Here is a 21,594-nt window from a genome sequence, read left to right on the forward strand (position 1 = left end):
TTTTTTGTTTGATCTAATATCATAGAAACTCAGCTCTTTCAAGATTTAGAAGACTTGAATTGCTCTTGCATTCTTACCACTCCTGTGATCTTGTAAAATGATGCACTTCAAGTCTTCATTAACAAAGAAATGCTCATGTGTACACTCACATGATCTTAAATGCCACATGCCCTTGTGCATAATCTTTAAACAGTATTTCTTGGAAAAAACTGGGTTTGACCATGATCAAGTACCCCCATATGTGAACTTTACAGTCCCTGGAAATCTGAACATAGTTTGTGTTTCTCCCTGAAATCCTTTATTTTTTATTGGAAAGTGACTTTTTCTAAGGCCAAGCTTTCAAATCTGGTCTCCAAATCTTTATTTTAATTCAGAAACGTGAATGAAATAGGCGTAGCTTCCAGGTTTGTGGGTGAAAACACCCTCCCATAAAAGACAGCAGAAACTGAATTCTTTTCACATATTCTTGTATACAAAAAAGCAAAGCAAGACACTTCTAATGTAGTGTGGAACTGTGTTACTGTAGGTAAGCAAGGGAAACAAGAACAACTCTGGTTTGGATGCTGAAGTCAGACTGTAAGTGTTCTATTCTGGGTCACAGTTTACCTGCTTTCACAGACTGACAGCTTGCTAAATGTGTTTTAACAGTCAGATGATGCCATAACTGGAGTAAGTGTCATGGCCAAGGTCACACAGACAGCTTGTGACAGCAGGGACACAATTTCCTGGTTAGCATCCTCCAAGCATCATCATCCTTGCACAGGTACATGTGGCAATGTCCACGGTGGCCATGGTCTGTATTTCAGCTGTGACATCCCAACTCAATGCAAGCTTCAAAATAACAGCATGCCACTTGACTAATATTGGATAGTTTCACCTAGGGAAAATATTTTAACCAAAACACAGTCAAAGTGGAGTTAAGCGGCAGAGCAAAATAATTCTCAAAATGTAAGATAAAACATGTCTGTCATTTCCACTACCTTGATTTTTAATTCCAAAACACTAAGATTGGTACCATGTTTACCAAGTTAGTAAAAGGGAAAAAAAACAAACGCAAGTAATTATTCATGTACAGTGATCTAAGAAATTAGCTGGGGATTACACTGCAGGACAAAGTAGGATTTTTGTGTGCATGTGCTTCAGTTCCTCTGGTGCATTTTGCATGTACCATGCATTTTTGGAGCCTGGTTGTTGTATGTTCTGCTTGCCCTGAGCTGAGATTCTCCTTCCTCTCAGAAGATCAGTGAATGAGCGTGCAGCTCTCCCAGACTTTTCCAACACGTCTGCCATGAAGGACAGTGCTGCTCTGTACCTGCCTCTGTGTTCTCTGCTGTTTGACTGAAAAGCTTTTAAACCAACTGGAAAGAAGTTACAAACTTCTCTGGGCATGTTTGTGACTCACTCTTCTGACAGCAAAAGATACCCATTTCACTGTTCCACTCCAGTGTATTGACCTATATAAACTCTCATCTCTCTGAACAAACTATTAACTTATTTTTTCATTCTGTCTTTAAATAAAAGCTTTGGGTTTTATTTGGGGTTTTTGTTTGTTTTGAAAACAAACCAAAAAATCTTCATTTATAAGCTTCACTGTTCTCTCCCCCAGGCTGCTCTTCTCCTCCCCAGACTGCTTTTTTCAATCTCTCTCTTCAAACAAATATATCTTTTAGAAAAAGGCTATAAAAATGTTTCTATTTTCTTAAAGTTTTTGACTAATAAATACTAATTAACTGGTGCTAATTAATCAGTAGGACTTCTTTTTCTTACCTGTGAAAGTAACATCTTTTTATTCTGACTGTCCAGTTCATCTTTATTATACCAAAACAGTCAGGTAGAATCATCCACTCTCTGCTCACACACACACTCAATTACAGAAATAATAATAATAAATGGAGCAGCAACTTTTAAGCCTTATAAACTAATAGTAAAGAAATTTAAAGATAAACAGCCTTAATACCAGTAAATATACATGCTTCTTCTTGAAAGATCAAAATCACTGAATTTGGTGATGTTAGCATTTTTTTACTGAATCTATGTGATATTTTCAAAATAGATTCTTTCAAAATTTCAACCAAATTTTCTCAGAGGGGAAAATGGCAGTGCCAAAATGTTTTGTCTGGCACTCTTTGTATCACTATTCTTTCAAAATTTCAACCAAATTTTATTTCTCAGGGGGGAAAATGGCAGTGCCAAAATGTTTTGTCTGGCACTCTGTATCACTTCCTTATAATCCTGAAGTAAAATATTTCGAGTATGGATGCCTTAAATGGTGATAAATAATTTTGTAAGAGTTGAAACACTCTCTGTAAGAAACACCAACATCTGCCACTTCTGCTGATTTTAGTGGTACTTGGGAGTGTCCCTCACTTCTGAAAACTGGGCATTTTGTTGAAGCCCTTCATCACAGGAAGGTGGCTCCTTTTCCCTGCAGCTGTGATCATTTCTGGACCACAGAAGATTTTTCCACCTACATGGGGGTTCTTCACAAGAACCTGCATGGCCTTTGTCTTTTTACATATTGCATTTTAAAATATTTGAGAAAAGAAAATGTTGTTTTGGATTTTGCACTTCTCTTTTCCTGAAATGATCACAGAAAGGAGCTAAATTGGAACTCGAGCTCAAACAGAGGAATGCCCAACTCGCGTGGCTGCACATGCTTTGAACCGAGCCACAGAAGAACATTTTTTTAGGATTTTTTTTCAGGCTTTCTTCTGGGTCACACTTGCTTCTTTCCCCCCTCTGTGCCTTGTAGTTTGGTCCTGATCCCCTGCTCTCTCGTGGCTCCATCCTGATCCCTCTCTTCCTCGAGTCTGAGTCACAAGAGCAACAACCCTGCCTGCTCCGACCTACTCAGTGCCTCAGCTGTTAAGGTAAAGCCCACGCTCCCAAGGGACTCACGTTTGAGTACAACCCCAGGATTGTCAGGGCTCTGGCTGGCAGTGCTGCCGAGGGGACAGTCTAAGGCTCTATTTTAATCTTCTGGAGCCCAGCCAAACACTGGAACGGAGCTGCCAGCACGAGGGGGGCCCTCCTGCTCACTGTGCCTGACCTCCCATCAGGAGAGGTGCTGGTGTGTTCCTTCTCAAACTACTAGGGCTCTTTCATTGCGCCTGACCTCCCATCACGAGTGCTACCAGGGATCCAGCTCTGACTACTGGGGCTTAACCCTGGCGCGGCTCCAGCACACGAGCCGCACGCTGCTTGTCTCCAGATGTAAGATGCACTGAGCGTAAATCCAGGCTCGGCTGCAAGCGCTGCTTCAGGTACTTTGCAGAGCAGCCCCGGAGCGACTGCTCGTCCTGCCTTAGGGAGATGGATGCATCCCCCGCGTGCTTTTTCAGCTCTAGTTTGGGAGGGTGCAAACCAGCATTTCACGTGTGTTTGTGGCCCTGCAGCTGGTTCTGCAGCTTGGCTTCAGATGCACAGTCCTGTCCTGAGCCACGCCGGCTCCACAGCCCATCCCCACAGGCAGTGATGAGAGGCCTGGCTGTGCCGTGGGCCAAAACCCATACACAACTGCAAAGCCGAGCATGCCTTACCCTCTCCTGGGTACCCAGAGAAGGGAATTTTACAAAAACCCTGGCAGGGTGATGCCCAGTTTTGATGCTCAGCACTGCAGACCTTTCCTCCAACACAAAGCACAAAGCACAGCAGCGCTGTCCGCCTGACTCCTGGTTTGCCCGGAGTGCAGGACACCAGTCCATCCTGGCTTATAAATCACCGTATCACCCTCTGTGCCAATGTGACACCCCTTGCAACACTTACTTTCCACTGAAAGATAAATATATTTTTACCAGCCTAAGTCAGTGTGCCCTAATTAACTTCAAGTGACGCCCGCCGGGTCAGTAGTCCTAGAGCTGCACAGCTTTACACCAGATTTACACTTCGGCAGCCCGGAGCCTCTGGTGCCGCTGCGGTGACGGAACCTGCGGCACGGGGACAAAGCTTTGTCCTGAGCAGGCTGGAGTGGGGCTCGGTGCCGGGCCCGGGCCGAACCCGCCCTTCTCCGCCCTGATGTCCCGTCTGTGTGCGGTGTGGCACAGCCCTGGGTGTGCGTGGGACAGCCCGGCGCTCGCTGCCTGTGCCATGCCGGGTGCGGGCACAGCTCGAGGGCCGCTGCCCGAACGCCCGCGGTGCCCCGGCCCGTCCCCCCGTGTCCCCTCACGGCCGCCCAAGGCGGGCGCCGCCGCGCCCCCTCCTGGCCGGCGCCGGCAGCGGCGGTCCCGCGGGAGCGGGGCTCCCCTCAGGGCAGCGCCTGAAGGGCGATCCCGCAGCCGCCCCACACGCGAGGGGCATCCAGACCCCTGCCGGTACTTCCCGCAGCCCTGCCCGTCGCTGCCCCAGTCATGCTGAGCCTCATCCCGCGTGGATCGCGGTCTCTCTGTCGCCACCGGTGTCGCAGGTGCGGGCGCTCGGGCCCCTGAGGTGAGCGGCGGCCGCGGCGCCGATGGGGTGGGACAGCGGCCTTGGGCTGCACACAGCGCCGAACCCGGGCTGAGCCCCCCGGGCTGAGCCCCCCGGGCTGAGCCCCGAGCTCGCAGCCATCGCCGCCCGCCCTCAGCTCGCCGTACAGGACTGTGCGCTGCCCTGGGCTCGAAAAGCTTTTCCGATAAAAAGCAGAAAAAGCACCACTCTTAAGTCACTGGGAAACAACTGATGTGTGAAAACTTGCAGGTGTTGTTCGTGGTGGATGAGTTTTTGGCAGCTGTGTGTCGCCCGAGGATGGTTAGCACAGGGACTCTTGGCAAAGCTGAACTCGTAAGGATCGCTCTGTTTGAGTGATTGCATCACCGCAGGTTCCTGAGTGACTTCAAACTCGAGATGCATATTTTAAATCTCCCCTGCTGTTGCTGATAATTTGTTCCATATTTACCATATTACTTAGGACTTGCAAATGGGGCGGGTTTTTTTAGAATGTAAATGTTAATTGAATTAGATGGCCATAGCCACAGCAGGCCGAGCTCATCCCTGGCCCCTAATGCCATGGCAATCCATGGGTTTAACCTTCGGGGTGAATTTAACACTATTGACTTTCCCTCAGCATTAATCCATGGTACTTGAAAAGAGATGAAGCTGCGTAAACTCAGATGGTAACAATTTCTGATTGAGCTTTGTGTTGGCTTTGGGTCCCAAGGTTTTCAAAGGATGAGGTTGCTGAAACTCTGTTGCTTGCTCAAATTTATACTGGCATCGATACATGCAGTTCTGGACCTGCCCAACCAAAGACCACAGTTCTTATATCTGCATCTGTCAAGGTAGGACTTGGGTAACAATGCTGGTGAAATAAAAGGCTTAATGCAACAAGCTTTTAAAAGCATATTTCCTCAGCTGGTGTTTTTATGATAATGTTCTTCCTTAAAATCAAGCCACAAACTCCCCATAATCTCTGAAAAGGGGACAGCTCAAAAGGAAATAATCGCCTGCTCTGGTATTCTACATCCTGCAGACATTGCATCCAATGTCCAGCATTGCATTGTTAAAATAACTTCATAAAATGACATTTAAGGTGCCATAGATACCATTTATGGATAGAATATCCTTTATCATGTGATCATAGCTCTTACTTTGGAGCAAGTATGGAGTAAATAAGATCTGTGCTGTTGGGATGTGCAAGCTGAGGGGGGAGCCACTGTTTCTGGGACAGCTTTTAATTTCACTTTCAACCTGCTCTACATTATTTGCTAAATCAATTTACGGAAAAAAAATCAGTACAATCAATGTTTGGGAAAAGGTGTTTTAGTTTTGGCAATTAATTTTAAAAACAAACTGAAGATTCATTTCTGTGAGAGAAATTAATCTACCTGAGGCTGATTACAGTCCAAGTAGACAATAATATAGTTTTCAGCTTTCATGTTAAAAATCTCATTTGAAGTGTGAAATTAATGTCTTTTCCTGGTATTTTTCTTGCTAGATGTCTCCTCCATTTGTGGTTTAACCAATTATTTTAACTGTAATTCTTTGCCAAATGAGAAGATTTACCACATACAGATCCTTATTAATGCATACTAATGCAATTAGTAAAGTCTTTCATCCTGTTCTGGAAGTTAAGACTTCAGAAAGGTTCAGAAGGATCAGTAAGAATGATTCAGGAGTTGGAAACCATACCTTAGAGCAAGACACTTAGGCAACTCTTTCTAGTTCACTTAAAAGGTGACTAAGAGCTATTAGTTCACATCCTGTTCAGTTTATGAGGAGGGTTTGGATCATAGAGGTGTCCTAACACAGACAAGAAATTCCTTCTCAACCCCAGTATCAGGGTACTGGAGCACCTTGGAGTGAAACAGGGAGTACAGTTAACTTGGGAAACATTTGCTGAATACTGATTTGCCCTTTGCACTCTTCACTGTGAAATTTGTGTGGAAAGAACCGTGTCCCCATCCCAGTGCTCTACATTGGTGGACATGTTTTCAGCACAATTTAGCCAGTGCTGCTGGTGGGACAGTTAGTATCTCCTCTGCTTTGATCCATACAGGAATTATTTTGGTCTACATTGTTAACCAGGCTGAATATCCAGCATGTTAGCAACCACCAAAGTGAGGCATAGTTTTAGCCTCCATGTGACACTTTGCAATTTATTATTAGCTTCACATTCTGTGGACTTTCATAACACACACACTCTGCTTTTTTGTAATAAAAATTGACAGCTGTGGAAAAAATGGTTTAGTCAGGCTGCAGCTCTTCCTCTGTACCCTTTGTGTACCCTTGTGATGACCAGAGGCCTCCAGTGTGTGCAGAGAGCCTGGAGCTGTAGTGCACAAATACCTTTCTGCTGCTGCCCCAGTTTGGGACACAAGGGGCTTCTCTGCTAGGCCAGGTTGCCATCATCAGCAGGGACAGTTGCCCAGATGTGACCTTGCTGTCTGTGCCGTGCCCACCCAGGTGTGGGAGCATCTCGTCCAGCTCTCCATGTTAACTTTTCCCCAATTTTTTGATTTGTCAATCCACTGAGACTTCTGGAAAGAACATTGGAAAACTATTGGAAGTGTGATACTGACTTAAATCTTCCAGCCTGACAAATTCATAGCTCTGGTTGTACCCTGTGCCCTCGAGGCTGGCAAGAAGGCACAGATTGAACGTGCAAGTTAATACACTGTGAAGGTTCTTTTGGTGTAAATTGATGGGGGCAGGCAAAAACACGTGTAGGAAGACCGAGCCTACAAAATAAATAAATTGGGACTTTCTGCATCCAGTGCTATTAAAAACTAGCACAGAACTTCACTAATTGGAAGAAGTGACAGATACTGGGAGTCAAGTGGCTCCAATAGTAGTGTTGGTCCTGGGAGATGAGCAAAGGTAAGACCTGCCTTTTTGGATGCAGCTTGGCAGGAATGAAAGCTGGCAGAGCTGAGCCAACAGTGAGCTCTTTAAAAATCCCATCCTTGCCCTTTGAGTGCTCTGGGTACTGCGTTCCCTTGGGCTGTGTGACTGTACACAGCAAAACACCCTTAAGTACTTCCGTGCTGGGTTTGAGTATTGGCTCATGCTCTTCTTCAGTTGCCTGTGGGCAGGTTTATAAATTATGTGCTGAGGCTTATTTCGTTTATGTGGTTTCTTGAAATATGCTTAAACTTAGGAGATATTTAGTCAGTATCTTTGCCTCTTTAAAAACCTTCTGCTGTGTTACTCATATATTAGTTTTTGGGTTTTACAGAACCTCTTAAAAACCTCTTGACCAGCAGATCTGCAGTAAAGGTCTGCTGGCCACAAAGCCCACCATCCTGGTGCCACCATGTGCTGCTGGTCAAGGTGCCCCTTCTTCCCTGGTTCATAAACTGAGCATTGTTGGCAACAGTGAGCAGTTAAGTAGCTAAATGTCTATTGAAAGAGTGGCCTGCCAAGTTATCAGTGCAGGCATATTTTTGTAAAGAAATATGCAGCTCAACTTGTGGTGACCATTGAGAAGCTGAGCTACAAAAACATCAACACCACAAGGACACAATATTTTTCTCCTGCTTACAACATGGTCGTTTATTTTGGAATTCTTATGCCAGCTGAGGACTCCAGGGTGGTGACAGTAGAAGAGCTGTCCAGATGCCAGGGAAAAGAGAGAACTGTATATTACTCCTGTCCTGAAATGGTAGAGGGCAGGGAGAAAGGCTGGGTAATGATTTGAAAGAATACATTCCCATAAGCTTTCCAAGGGAATCCACAGACTGCTCCCACAACAGATACCTGCAATACTTTGAAAATATGTAAAAATTTAGATGGCTAAATGATGATTGCTGAATTCTCTGGTCTTCCTGTACCCTTTTCAGAGATCTGCAGCTTCAGAACAACCTTTCTATTAAGATAAATGGTTGCCTTTCAAATTTGCTGGGAAAGCCATCACAATAAAGTGATTGTGATGGGAGCGATCTCTGTGCTTATGGCCAGAGGTAGTGGGCTCTGATACCTGACCAGGGTGGCCAAGCAGCAGACAAAGAGTAAACAAATAACTATAATAGAGACTTTATTTGGGGTTATGTGGAAAACTCAAATCACTTTCTATAGTATGTGGAGACAAGGTTTTTTTACCTCTTACTGTGGTACCATTTCTGTGTGGAGACAGCCCCTCCAGTTCTCAGCATTATTTAAAACTTTGAAATCCTCTGGCAGTTCACAGCACTGACTTTTTGAAAGAGACTGTGTTCATCAAAATGTAGGGAGCACAGTCTGTATACCATTGTGCAGAGGCTGTACAGAAGTTTCTCCTGGGTCACATCACAGACTCTGATGTTTTTAAGCCTTCTTTTAAAAGGCTTTTTTTCTGTTTTATCTGGAAACAAAAATTGAGCCTAGGTGCTGAGGTACAGGTGTGCTGAGGCAAGCCACAAGATAGTTCTGTTTCATTCTCTAACTTCTGTCCTATCATCTGTTACCTCAAAGGTTTAACTTACACTATAAATTTTTGAGAGAACGAGAACGTCTTCTTCTTACACATTTGCACAACACCAGACATGGCAGGTCCATGTCCAAGCTTTTAGGTGCTACGATAAAATAAATAATAAATCTTTCAAAGGATTTTTTTTTATACTCCCATGATTGTCATGGGTGTGATGTTGTTTTATGGCTAGAGAACCAAGACATAGATGGACTCCAGTCAAAGTTATCAAGTATCCCCTAATTATGGCTGTGCTTATTCAAACCACCTAAGAGCTGGTATTTCATACCAGGACTTTATGTGTTCAAAGCCCACTTCCAGCTGGTTTGCACTGCAGCTGTTGTGAATGCACGCCCTGCTATGAATGGAGCCCAAGCGAGGCTGCATAGCTTAAGTGTTGTTGAAAATGAGACATAGACATTAAGTGGCCATCTGTGGAAATTTTTCAGTTGCTTTCATGCTACTGCACTGGGATTCGTGGCAGAACCCAGGGAGAGAATTCATGTTTCTGTGATGATGTTCACTTCCTGCAAGTGCTGCCTTTATCTTCCTGCAATCTTCTGCTTGGGTCAGATCATCTAATTACTGTAACAAATCAGGGAGTCCTGTTTCTGCAACAGTTTCCTTTCACTGTATATCCATTGTCAGGTGCACAGCACCAGCACAGAGGTGAAAAAGGAATGCACACACTGACTGTAGAAAGAAGTGTGGGGAACAAATGGCACTTGCTCAAATAATGAAAAGCTGTAGCATGAAGTGTGAGAACAATACAGGGCTGCTTCTCAAACAGTAATGGCACATGACAGAACATGGTGCACACACAAAAGTGTGCTTCCTCCACACCAAGTTCAGCTTCATTCTTTATATATCACACTTTTGACTAAAGGTAGTTGAAGGTCCTCTATCCCCATTTTGCAAAGGAGAGATAAAATAGTGAGAAGTATTACAAAGGCAGCAATGTATTTCTAATTGATGAGTAACTTCCACTGTAATTAAATCAGAACACGCTATAAAATCTATGAGGCCCTATGGTTTATCCCTGCCAACACGATACTCCACAAAAGATAGGAACTGGTCCTCTTCTTGATTTTGCTGTTTTGTGAACCTGGGCAAGCTGATTTGCTACTTTAGTTCCTTTTATGTTCTCAAGTTCTGTCTGTGCTATCTGTTGAGAGGATCAAGAATGCACACCCTGACCTGCTGTGTAACACATGCCCAATGCCCACTGCAGAGGGATCCTGGTTACACTGCACTGACATTCACCTGGTGCATTTCACTGGAAGAGCATGGTGGCAGAAGGACCTGGAGGAGCTGAACTCAACAGAATAACCACTGAGCAAACTCTGAGTACCCATAGTATGGTGCAGAAAACAGACTGGCTTGTATGAAATCTGTTGGATTATCTTACCAATGGTTCTGATAAAAATCTCTTTACAAGACTACAGCTGTCTTGTATATTACTGTATATGTGTTCTTGATGTTTTGAAAATTTTCAAAGCAGCCTTTTCCAACATTCTCAGGCTGTATTACAAAAGCCTTACCTCCTTGTACAAAATGGCTTCTGTGTCTAGTGAATGATTTCATTTAAACCAATCAAATCAAAGTCAACCTTCATTATGAGCAGCAGCACGTGGCACTGAAGGATTTTAAAGCACTGACAGGGATGTCAGAGCTCAGTTTTCAGTTCTGTCATAGATTTGTGCAGCCATCTCTTCAGTTCAGGGGGTGACTGGCTGCACTCCTGTCAGCAGTGAGCCATGCAGCCCAGGTGGAGAACAGTCAGGTTGTCCTGGGCCTTGGGAGAGAGGGTGAGATGGCTCCTTTAGCCTACCAAATCTGCCTCTCCCCACTGTAGTTTTGCCACTTGTTTGAGCACATCAGGGTTCTACTGACTTGATAGACAGGACTTATGCCAGGACAGTTGTTGAGTGACAGGAAGATGTTCTGAGGGGTTTGTTCCCCTTGAACATTGTTGGCACCATCCCTGCTGAGGATACCTGTGTGTACAAGCATGCACACTCCTGTCTGCTGCTTTTTCATCAGCTAGGCAAACAGGGATTTCAGGGAATTGAGAGGCTCGATTGCTCTTTGTTGCTGTCTTTTGGAAGGTTCTGTTGCCCATTAAAATGCATGTGAGGGTTTTCTGTCACTTCACAGGCTTCTTCAATTAAACCCCTTCCAATGTCAGGATTTAAGCTGCAGGTTCAGGCTCTTACCTTTAAAATATGTGCATTAAGTGCTTTGTATCTACCTTGTATAGCTGTTGAACTAATCAATTAACATTGTACCATTTACATTTATCCTTCCAAGCTGAGAGATCATGCACCACTGGCATTGAAAAGGCTGAATTATTTGCTCCGGTTCATGCTTCTGAATAAAATTGACAGCTATGAGATGGAAATGTTCAGCTCGTGTTTTAATTTGCTGCAGGAAAGATTTATCAGACAGAGGTGAAGACTTTGACCCAGTTCTGTCCTACTGGGGTCTCTATGTACAAGCTACAGAGGGAAAGGAGGGGTCCCAAGCACTGATCTTTTCAGGTGGCTCCCAGTTACAGCCAGCGGGATTTTGGGATAATTCAGCACGGAGCTGCAGCCTGAGCAGAGATGTTGCAGGGCTGCTCAGGGGTTGCTGTGGAGCAGGGCTCGGGGACCAGGAGATGGCAGGACAGGGGGATGGAAGGACCGGGGATGGCAGGGAGATGGCAGGAGAGGGGATGACAGGGCAGGGAGATGGCAGGGCAGGGAGATGGCAGGACAGGGAGATGGCAGGGAGATGGCAGGGCAGGGAGATGGCAGGGGGATGGCAGGACAGGGGGATGACAGGGCAGGGGGATGACAGGGCAGGGGGATGACAGGGGGATGGCAGGGCAGGGGGATGACAGGGCAGGGGGATGACAGGGGGATGGCAGGGCAGGGGGATGACAGGGCAGGGGGATGACAGGGGGATGGCAGGGCAGGGGGATGACAGGGCAGGGGGATGACAGGGTGGCAGGGGGTGGGAGGGGGATGGCAGGGCCGGGGCTGGCACGGCCGGGGCCGGCGGGGCTGAGCCGGGCCGGGACAGGGCTGCTCTCCACGCAGGGAGCCGCCGGTCCGCGGGCCTGGGGGCAGGGCGGCTGTCTATTTTTAGTGAGGGTTTTATAGAGTGGATCCCTGCGGTCTGGCTCCACACTGAAATATTGTCCTAGTCTCAATGACATAAACACAGGGCCAGCCTGTGATCCTGGCGCCAGCTTCAGCTTAGGGAATGTGAATGAAAGTACCAGTGGGGTCCAGGCAAGGAGAAGAAAAAAATCCTGACTGTAATTACAAATAAATCCCAAACCCTTTCGCTCTCATGGCTCACTTAGTGCAGCAAATAGCCTCTGATTCTCTACAAATAAGTCCCAGCTTAGTTACTGACAGATCTACCAAGAGGCAGTTAATGGAATAATGACTAAGGGAAGCTTAGGGTAATTTACAAACAGTTCCCGGTGTTGGAGGGTGATTGCCCCCAGCTCGGCCCCCTTCCTGCTCCCTTCAGGTCCTGCAGCGGTAAGCACCAGGCAGGACCTAAACCCAGGCACACCAGGGCTCTCTTCGACTCATCAGGGAAGGCTGCTATTTATTTATTTGTTTATTTGTTTGTTTCTTTATTCAAGAGATCTCACACAAGAATGATGACTAGCAAACTCCAATATCTGTCTCCCTAGGGAGAGCGGTTTAGATTATGGTCTACTGAGAAAGGTTATTCCCACCTTCTTTTTTGATGAGAAAAGTGGGGAGATCTTAAGTGAAAGTGGCATAAAAAGCCATCCCTGCCACAAGATGCTTTAAATGCAGCATTCTTCCTTTTGCTTCTTTTTCTGTTACAGAGTCATCTCTCTTCTTTGAATCCCTTGTCTGAGCCTGTTTCAATACCTGGTATTTGAGTTGAAATGCTCATTTTGCTGACCAAAGTTAACCCTCATGTTCAAAGTAGAGAGAACTCTTGTGGCACTTCCAGAGTGCTCAGTGCAATGCTCTTTTTTGTTTGATTTTGATCTTTTTGTAAATCAGAACAGGATCATGTGTCTTTGGAAGACTACTCTGTCAAGAATGGGAGAGGTGGGAAAGCTATTCCTGCATGGGAACAATTACACATGTATAGACACATGTAAAGAGAAGAAATAATAGCCAAAATACATGCCATTGTGTCTGGCATGTTATTGAACTGCTGATGTGTTTATTAGGAGAACAAGTACTTCAAAAGGTGAGGTGGCTTCAGGACACATGCTAGGCAGCAAAGATACTCAGCTGAAGTGTTATTTCAGTGATGCTTGAAAGAAAATCATCCTGAGCCATGTCTGTGCAGGAAAGCCTAGCTGGTTGTTAGTCCTGTGATGGGTTGTTTTTTAATTCCTGTGCCATCCTAGTCATTCCGAGTATCTGTGTTCAAAGGACCAGGATAACAGTCACTTGTTAATTTTCTATTTGAAACAATAACACAAAGTCCTTATTCAGGTTTATCAGAGGAACTTCACTGTACATAAGCAAAGCTGTGCTATGAGCAAAGCAGTAATTTGTGACTTCTCTGTGTGCTGTGAGGCTTTTTGTCTCATATTCCTGCTGTACCCTCCTATACCCCTGTCAATTCTCTTTTAGAGACTGTGGTGTTGTGGGATGTTGCTCAATATCCAAAAGCTTTTAACTCTATCCTGTAATTAATGTTTTGTGTAAACTGCAATAAAGGAAGGATATTAAAAAAAAGGGGGGGGACGGAGGACGACGAACGACCAACATATTTAATGAGGATGAGTAAACACACCCAAGATGTAACTGTAGATATAAGAAAAATAAAAGCAGCTGGGGGGCTTCTGAGACATTGTTTGTCTTGAAAGTGATGAGAAGAGTCACCATCAAAAGACTTGTTTTACTACAGTCATGCTTCATTATGGGCAAGGAGAGTGTGGGGAAGGGAGGGGTGGGGGTTCCCTACGTGACCAGGTTGCCAGAAGAGAGAACCTAACTCGTTTGCATGGCCTAATTAATCCCTGAACCCAGTCAAAGCCTGAATCAGAGGGAGAGAGCAAATGTCAGATGTGTGTCTGGGAAGCCTAGATTCATTATTTTACTCGCCTGCGTCCCTTTGCCTTTAGACGCAAAGACTCGAAACTCCCAAGCCAAAGAAACACATCCCAGAGGTTCCTACTGAACATCACCAGATTTGGGATCTGTCTCAGACACAAACCTCTGTTTCCGTATCTGAATTAATCCCATAACCCTTTGAGTGTGCCTGTTTCATCATTTGTGAGAGGAAGGAGAAATCATGCCACGTGCCACTAAAGGTACAAGTTTCTTGGAGAAGTCTCCTGTTGAACACAGCTTTTCACAGCCAGCCCAGCCACTGTGGGTTTGTATCTTGGGACATTCTGTGGTGGCTGCAAAGATAATGCTATGCACACAACTCTGGCTGATCACTGTGATCCATTTCTTTTTTAAGAGATCAGATTCCCTGAAGGATAAAGCATAAGAAGCTGGAAAGGAGTGATAATACAAAATGCTGGGGAATGGCATGCAGTTTAATCTTTTTCTGGTTACTAAAGCTCCTTCATCCTTATACATTTTCTAGCTGGAGCAAATTTAAAGAATTTCTAATAAAGCAGTGGTTCTGAATTTGTGAGACCTTCTGCTGTTGCATGAATTCTTGAGGCAAAACCCTAGTCAGAAATTGTTCTACATACAGGCTAAATTCTGCTTTTATTACACTGTAGCCAGGATACTTCTTGTGAGCATAAAAGTGCAGCCATTCTACACTTAGTCCAGGATTTCTGAGTCAGTTATATCTGGGATCCTGTTCCTGTCTCTGATCAGGATGAGACCCTGCTTCTTGGACTTTGTACTTCCACAAAATCCATGAGTCTCTTGGAACCTCTTACACCAGAGTCTGAGGCAACATTTACGGAGTGCAGGGGACCTGAGGGCTCAGGCCTGAGTTGACAGAAGTTTTAAAATAAGTTTCAGTTTTTTTCAGAACCTTTTAAAATAAGTTTCAGTTTTCCTTCGTTCATAACCAACGGGGTAAATATGATGTAATTGGATTTATTTTTTTCCTCTTCACCCCCAGTGGAGCCAGGAAAATGAAGTAGTTGAGAGAAAAGGGGTTGTCATTTTCAGTCAAGCAGTCATTCATCACGTAGCATTAGACAATTAGCAATAAAACATTTGAAGGGCTCCATTGGTGCTAAAAGGGCGAGGGGGTCTTTTTAAATATCAGAGGTGAGAAATGTTATGTATCAGGGTTATTCAGTAGCTGGCATCAATGAATCACTCCCAAGCACACAGGGCTTGATTGGGGGAGGTTGCTGTATTATTCGCTTCATTGAATCTTTGTCCCTCAGCTGTCTTTAGCATTTTATTAAAAAGGAATAGTAAAAACTTGGTTTATCTCAATAGATGTCTCTCTTAATGACCAGGCTGGCTAAAATGAATAAATACAATGCTGCTTGCCATGTGTGTATATATGCAATACATGCTGCCACAGGGAGCTTGTTTGGATAAACAATGTTGCCTGTGTGGAGATTCAGATCCCCTTCAGGAGCCATTGCTTGTAAATATAAGTGTCATTTTTTAACATAAAAAATGCCTTGGTTTCTGTTTCATCTTTTCCAATTCTCCCACTGGCTTCTCTGCCTGTAATGAATTGGTCTGCACACTGTGAGATGCTGGTCTTTTCTCTTGACTGCTGAGATGATAGGATTTGGCACAAAAAGTAGGATGTTTAGGTGGGGTAGAGGAGGGGGAGGATTTAGAAGAACTTTGGGTTTCCTCTGTTGCAAACTTTTTGCCTAAATAAATAAATAATTAAAACTAATTCCTCCAAGTAGGGTTGTAGCCAAGAAAACTGTTCTGAGAGATTCAGATTTACGGCAGAAGACACTGCTGGGAGAAAAAGCAAGAAACAGAGACAGTGGAGTTCCACCTCCCATGATATATAGAGCCAAGGGAGGTATAAATACCCGTCACTTCCCGGACCCTCTTTAAAAAAAAGACAAACACCCAGGATCCTGTCTCTGGCTGGCTTGCAGCAAGGCGCCCTCATAAAAGCTAAGATAAACAGTTTATCAGCAGATGAATGCACAAGCTCTGGTCTAAAGACAAAAGTCTATACCTTAGGAAAAATGCAGAAGTAAGAAGAGAGTGGGCTGAGAATCAAGGAGGCAGAGTATTTTAGGAGGAAGAATGCCATATAATGAGAAAAATACAGCAATTCTTTAAGGACATTTTTCTTAAGGCAATGGATGCATCTATGTATAGCTGTACTTAAAAGACTAAGAAATAACTGGTTTTTATTTGTGGGGTATCCTTTTTTGGGGGTTGTTTTTTTTTCTTCATTGTTTTAATGCATTAGTCATTTTAAGAATTACTCCTCTATAAAACATTCATCCCAGAGCTTAGTTTCAAAATATATTATTTATATATTATTTATCACTGTAGATACGTGTTCTTGGCCAAATGTATCCTTCCCTGTCTCCATTCTGTTGGGATTTCAAGGTAGAACTTTGGCCTCTCAAAGTATGTTTTACCTTCCAAAGCTTTTGATTCATAAATGTTTTCCTCCAGAGCAGCTGATCACCTGCTATCATCATCCTCAGCACAGTCCCTACGCTGTGTGTGAAGAAAGGGGCAGGGAAATTGATGAGGTACCTTCTTCATGAGGGAAGAGGGACAGAGCACCACATTTCAAAGATCCAGCAGGATCTCCCTGAATCTTTCCACACTAAAGAACGTAGTTTCAAACTAGTAGAATGGTGGTTTTCTACCTGTGGTACATGGATTCCAGGGAAGGTCATACATGACCCTTGATAGCTCATAATGTAGATTTGTCGTCTGAAATATCTGGGCTATGTAAAATGGCTGCAAGCTGTGCATCTCCTTTAGAATTTCTTTAGGGATTCAGTTTTTAAAGAAAAGGTAGAAAGGAAATTCCTTATAAAATTTATACAGGTGTATAAAGGAAGAGGAAACTAGCAGCTTGCTAGGACCTAAGACTAAAATTGAAGTTGTTTTAATTCAGTTGTCTGCTCTTTCAAACACAGGTTTCCTCTACAATTTTAGTAAAACAGGAGACTCTGAATTTAGATACAGGTAGCATCTAATCAAACTCTCCAACACTTCATGAAAGAGGCAAGGATTATCATTCCTGCTCTACAGATAAGGAAAGGCAGAGCTATGAAATGTCCTGCCCAAAGCCGTATGAGAAATTTGCGTGACAGTGGAGCAGAGGACTCATTAGGTTATGCTGTTGCTTTTCCCTTCATTCCCTTAACAATCATGTCATGCCAATGGATTTTTTAAAACGAGAAGCAAAAGGCAATGCGAGCATGATTTAAGTGAAGGGAAGCAAGAGTAGTTCTAAGGAAGCCTCCACTCCTAAGGAAGGCACAGCTTTGCCAATCACACCTGGCATAGCTCTTCTTCATCCCAGTTTCACAGTGTTTTATTACCTTCTGTGAGATTGCCTCTGTGGTTTAGAGTGGTGCATGAGGCCACTGCTTGCAGATCAGGCTGATTTGAAACCACGGGCTGAATTCAGAGGGCTGTCCCTGAGCCCTAGGTTGGATGAAGTAGGCCAGGCCATTTTCTGTTAGTAGATTTAACAGGAAACAAATCTATTCTGAATTGTTTCTGTGCATCCTGGCTGCTGTGGACTGGAGTCAGCTGCTTACATACTGTGTTTGCAGAGCTGTGCCTCAGAGCTGTGCAGGCTGCATTCCTCTTCTCTCCTCATCAGCGATGTCACCCTGAAGAAGTGGCATCTTCCTCTTGCCCACACTGGCTTCCTGTGTGCCTTGAAGGTTGTATTTGCTTTGTCTACTGAAAAAACACATTTTCAGTGCTGACAGCACTCCAGAACCAATAAAGCTGAGGCAAAGGGAGTTGTTCTACTCTGCTTCATGCATCATTGCCAGTAGCATGACCAGCTAAGGCCTCTGTGAGCTGCTGGCCTCTCTCCCTATCCCAGGAAGGGCTGGCATCATACACAGACCCTGGATCATGCCCTTCACCTCCAGGTTTCATTTACTGCTGTTTTCAACAAGTCTTGGAATAAACCAGTTTCTTTTTCCCTCTGACCCAGAGGCCTCTGGCAGAGTTACTGGCAGCTATTTCCCTGTCTTGCTGTCAGCCATGCCACCAAGAAATTCTTGGGCCACAAGTGACTTCTGTCACTTCTACATCCCTCAAGCTCTCATGGCCTCTCCAGAGCCCAGTGTACCCGAGGCAAGGCAGACATCCATGCTTGAGGAATTACTGAGCCCCAGCCTGCTCTGCTCAGAACACATCTGGGGCTTAAAGAGGGACAGAAAGGCTTAAAGAGACTCATTCCAGAAACATTTCATTGTGCAGGTAACTCAGCTGAGGAGGAAAAGGTCTTGTCTTCCAGTCCTTGTTTAGGGTCACAATTTTGAATGTGGAATCTTAAACATCTGGCATGGAATAGATGGTACACAGGCCTTATTAGCTTTGCTTTTTAGACCTAAAAGACTGGTAGTTAAAGAACTGGTTTCAAATACCAGCTGAGTTAAACTTAATTTATTATTAAAAAATAAATACAAGCTATACGATGTAACTTCTGAATGTTTTGCTTCTGTTTCTGAGGTGTGGCTTCTCACTTATATCAAGGGACAACTTTTATGCCAAATTTCAGCAAATAAAGTTTACTAGGGTCTGAGTCAAGGTAGAGACCTCAACTTGCAGGTGAAAAAAATTGTAATAAAAATCCAGCAGATCTTTGTAACAGCAAATGTCACTGTGAGGCTCTTCCACAGTGTTGACCTTAGGTCAGTTTTCCATCTTTTTAATGTAATTTTTTTCACTTATCTAGTATTTATAAAATGCCCTATATGTTCTGGAATAAAGCAAAGTTAAGAGTTCTTTTAAATTTAAAATTTGGAGTGAAAATAGTTGAAAAAATATCATTTTTATAAAAAACACCCAATATTGGTAATATGATCTATGTACTACTTTCATAATGAACTTAATTTTGAAGGTTAAGATTTAAACAAATGCATAAATAATTTAGGTGAAGTGGCTTAGCTTCAGTCCCATTAAACTTAGGCTCCTAAGTGCCTAAATAGCCTGCAGGAATGGGATTCAAGCACTTCAGGAAATTTTACTCAAACCGTAATAGAGCCTTACAGCCATGCTGCCTGCCACACCGTGTAAGTGCTCTCTGCCAGACAGTAATTCTGCCATGGAAGTGGCATTTAGTATCAAATTTTAAATTGTTTTATGTATTTCCATTGAGGCACTTTCCATCTTTCCTGTATGGACTGAGGGCAATAACTGGAAATTGCGTTCCTGATGAAGTCTTAGCGAACTCCGCAGAAAATCGCTGAGCAAGTGCTCCGGGGGAGAGCAGCGGGGCCGGGCGGTCCCCGGAGCATCCGCCATGGGAGCCGAGCGCCCGGGCTCGTCTCGGGGGACCGCAGCTCCGTACGCGGGGTCCCACCCGGCCGCAGCCCCGAGGTGCGCGGAGCCGCCTCCTCCCACCGCAGCTCCCCGGCGCTCTGCCCGCGCTCACCCGCGGGAGGCTCTTCCCGGCTCTCCCCGGCGCCGCGGGCATCCCGCCGCTCCGCGCTGTGCCGGTGGCCGCGGGCAGGGCAGCATCTCCCGGGGCGCGGCGGCTCGCGTGAGCGGCGGCGTGCGGAGGGCGGGGGGAGGCGGCGGCTCCCGCCTCAGCCTTCCCCAGCAGAGGGTGCCTGCCGGTGGGAAGGGGGAAGCCGCGCTCTCCTGGACTTTTGTGGGAGTGGGGGTTGCGTTGTGTGTGTGGGTTTTAAGGGGGGTGGGGTGGGTTAGGAGAGAGTCTGTGGTTTCCATGGAGATGAAGCTGAAAGTGCAGGAAATTTAAAGGCTTTGGGTCCTTGCAAAGCAGACAAACTGGTGCCAACGTGCGTGGCTGCTTGTTGCTGCTGAGGAGGCTGCTTTGCAAACGGCGGAGAGGAGCGGGGAGGAAGAATCGGCAGCTACTTCTTCCACACGCACGGGCAGACAAGGAGAAGCGGCAGCAACAAGCAGAATTCGCAACAAAAAGAGGCATCTCCCGTTCCCGGGAAGGGCGAGAAGAAGCAGCAGCAGCAGAATTTTGGAGCGGCTCCACCAGGAGAAATTTTATAGAGAAGCCTGCAAGAGAGAGTGTTTGCAGGGGGCTTGTTCTCCGCGCTTATCAGGGGGCTGTCTTTGCCGGTGGTGCGGCGAGTGGAGATCGTGGTGCCCTTCAAAGACGAGCTATTTTGGATATCCCCGTACAAGTTTTCTGATGTATTTGCTTGCACCTTCTTCCCTTGCTGTTTGGTGAATCCAGCCCCCCCTTCCCCCCACCCCCCAGTCTCCCAAGGATGGATCATTCCCAGTGCCTTGTGACTATATACGCCTTGGTGGTTCTGCTGGGTCTCCGGCTAGAGCAGGGCGCCTGCCAGCACTATCTGCACATCCGACCGGCTCCCAGCGACAACTTGCCCTTGGTGGATCTAATCGAGCACCCGGATCCTATATTTGACCCCAAGGAGAAGGATCTTAACGAGACCTTGCTAAGGAACCTCATGGGCGGACACTTCGACCCCAACTTTATGGCTGTTTCCTTGCCCGAGGACCGGCTCGGAGTGGACGATCTAGCTGAGCTGGACTTGCTGCTCAGGCAGAGACCCTCGGGAGCGATGCCCAGCGAAATCAAAGGGCTGGAGTTTTACGACGGGCTGCAGCCGGGCAAGAAGCACAGGCTGAGCAAGAAGCTGCGCAGGAAGCTGCAGATGTGGCTTTGGTCCCAGACCTTCTGCCCGGTCCTATACACGTGGAACGATCTCGGCAGCCGCTTTTGGCCCCGGTATGTCAAAGTGGGCAGCTGCTACAGTAAAAGGTCTTGTTCAGTCCCCGAAGGCATGGTTTGCAAACCTGCCAAGTCCGTGCATTTAACGATCCTGAGGTGGAGGTGCCAGCGCCGGGGCGGGCAGAGATGCACATGGATACCCATCCAGTACCCCATCATCTCGGAGTGTAAGTGCTCCTGCTAGGGCTGGCACTTCCCTTCGCGCCCCTTCTCCAGCGGACTCACGTGGACCTTTGCTGCAACAGAAATAAAAGACATTTGCTTTCTGGTTAACGTTGTAATGCACTGTAACGTGTAGGAGAATGTATATTGTGTGTATATATGGCACCGGTTTAATATACTATTAAAAGGTCAGTATTATACGTGAAATAATCAGCGTCTACTGTATTTTCAAGACTATTACCCTGATCGTTGCTAATGTATTCTTTTTTTTTTTCTTTTTTCTTTTTTTTTTGGTATTTATATTCCAGAGAGAAGTTGCTTCGCTTTGGCGAAGTAGGTTTTTTGTTGGGTGTTTTTTTTAATAAAAGGATTAAAAAATAAAAACCAAACTTTTTTGATAAGAAAACTTTGATAATATTTTCCATTATTCGGAAAGCGTGTGTGTGAGGGTTGTTTTTTTTTTTTCCTTACGGACTTCAGATTTAAAATAAAAATGAATAAACGCCTAGAGCACAATGTTATTGTAAATAGAGAGAACAGTTCGAATGACTTAATCCTATGTAAATGAAGAGTATCTGCTATTTATTCTTTATATCCTTGTAGTAAAAGTGCAGTGCAGAATTAAAGTCAACCACTAAAACATGAGCCGTTTGGATTCTGTTTGCTTTTTGGTTTGGCCGCCGTCGGGGGGGCTTTCTTCTCTCTCCTCCTCGTTCTCCACGCTC

The 21,594-nt window shown here is 45.2% G+C and overlaps 1 protein-coding gene across 1 annotated transcript; it reads left to right on the forward strand.

The window, feature by feature from the left end:
• The first annotated feature begins 19,668 nt into the window (after positions 1-19,668).
• On the forward strand, positions 19,669-21,115 carry NOG (noggin). The gene has a single exon (XM_039716197.1). It carries the CDS (start codon positions 20,220-20,222, stop codon positions 20,889-20,891), a length of 672 nt encoding a protein of 223 aa, XP_039572131.1. The 5' UTR covers positions 19,669-20,219; the 3' UTR covers positions 20,892-21,115.
• The last annotated feature ends 479 nt before the right edge of the window (positions 21,116-21,594 follow it).

Source organism: Passer montanus, unplaced genomic scaffold, assembly GCF_014805655.1.
Source record: "Passer montanus isolate IOZ18808 unplaced genomic scaffold, ASM1480565v1 scaffold35, whole genome shotgun sequence".
NCBI classification, from domain to species: Eukaryota; Metazoa; Chordata; class Aves; order Passeriformes; family Passeridae; genus Passer; species Passer montanus.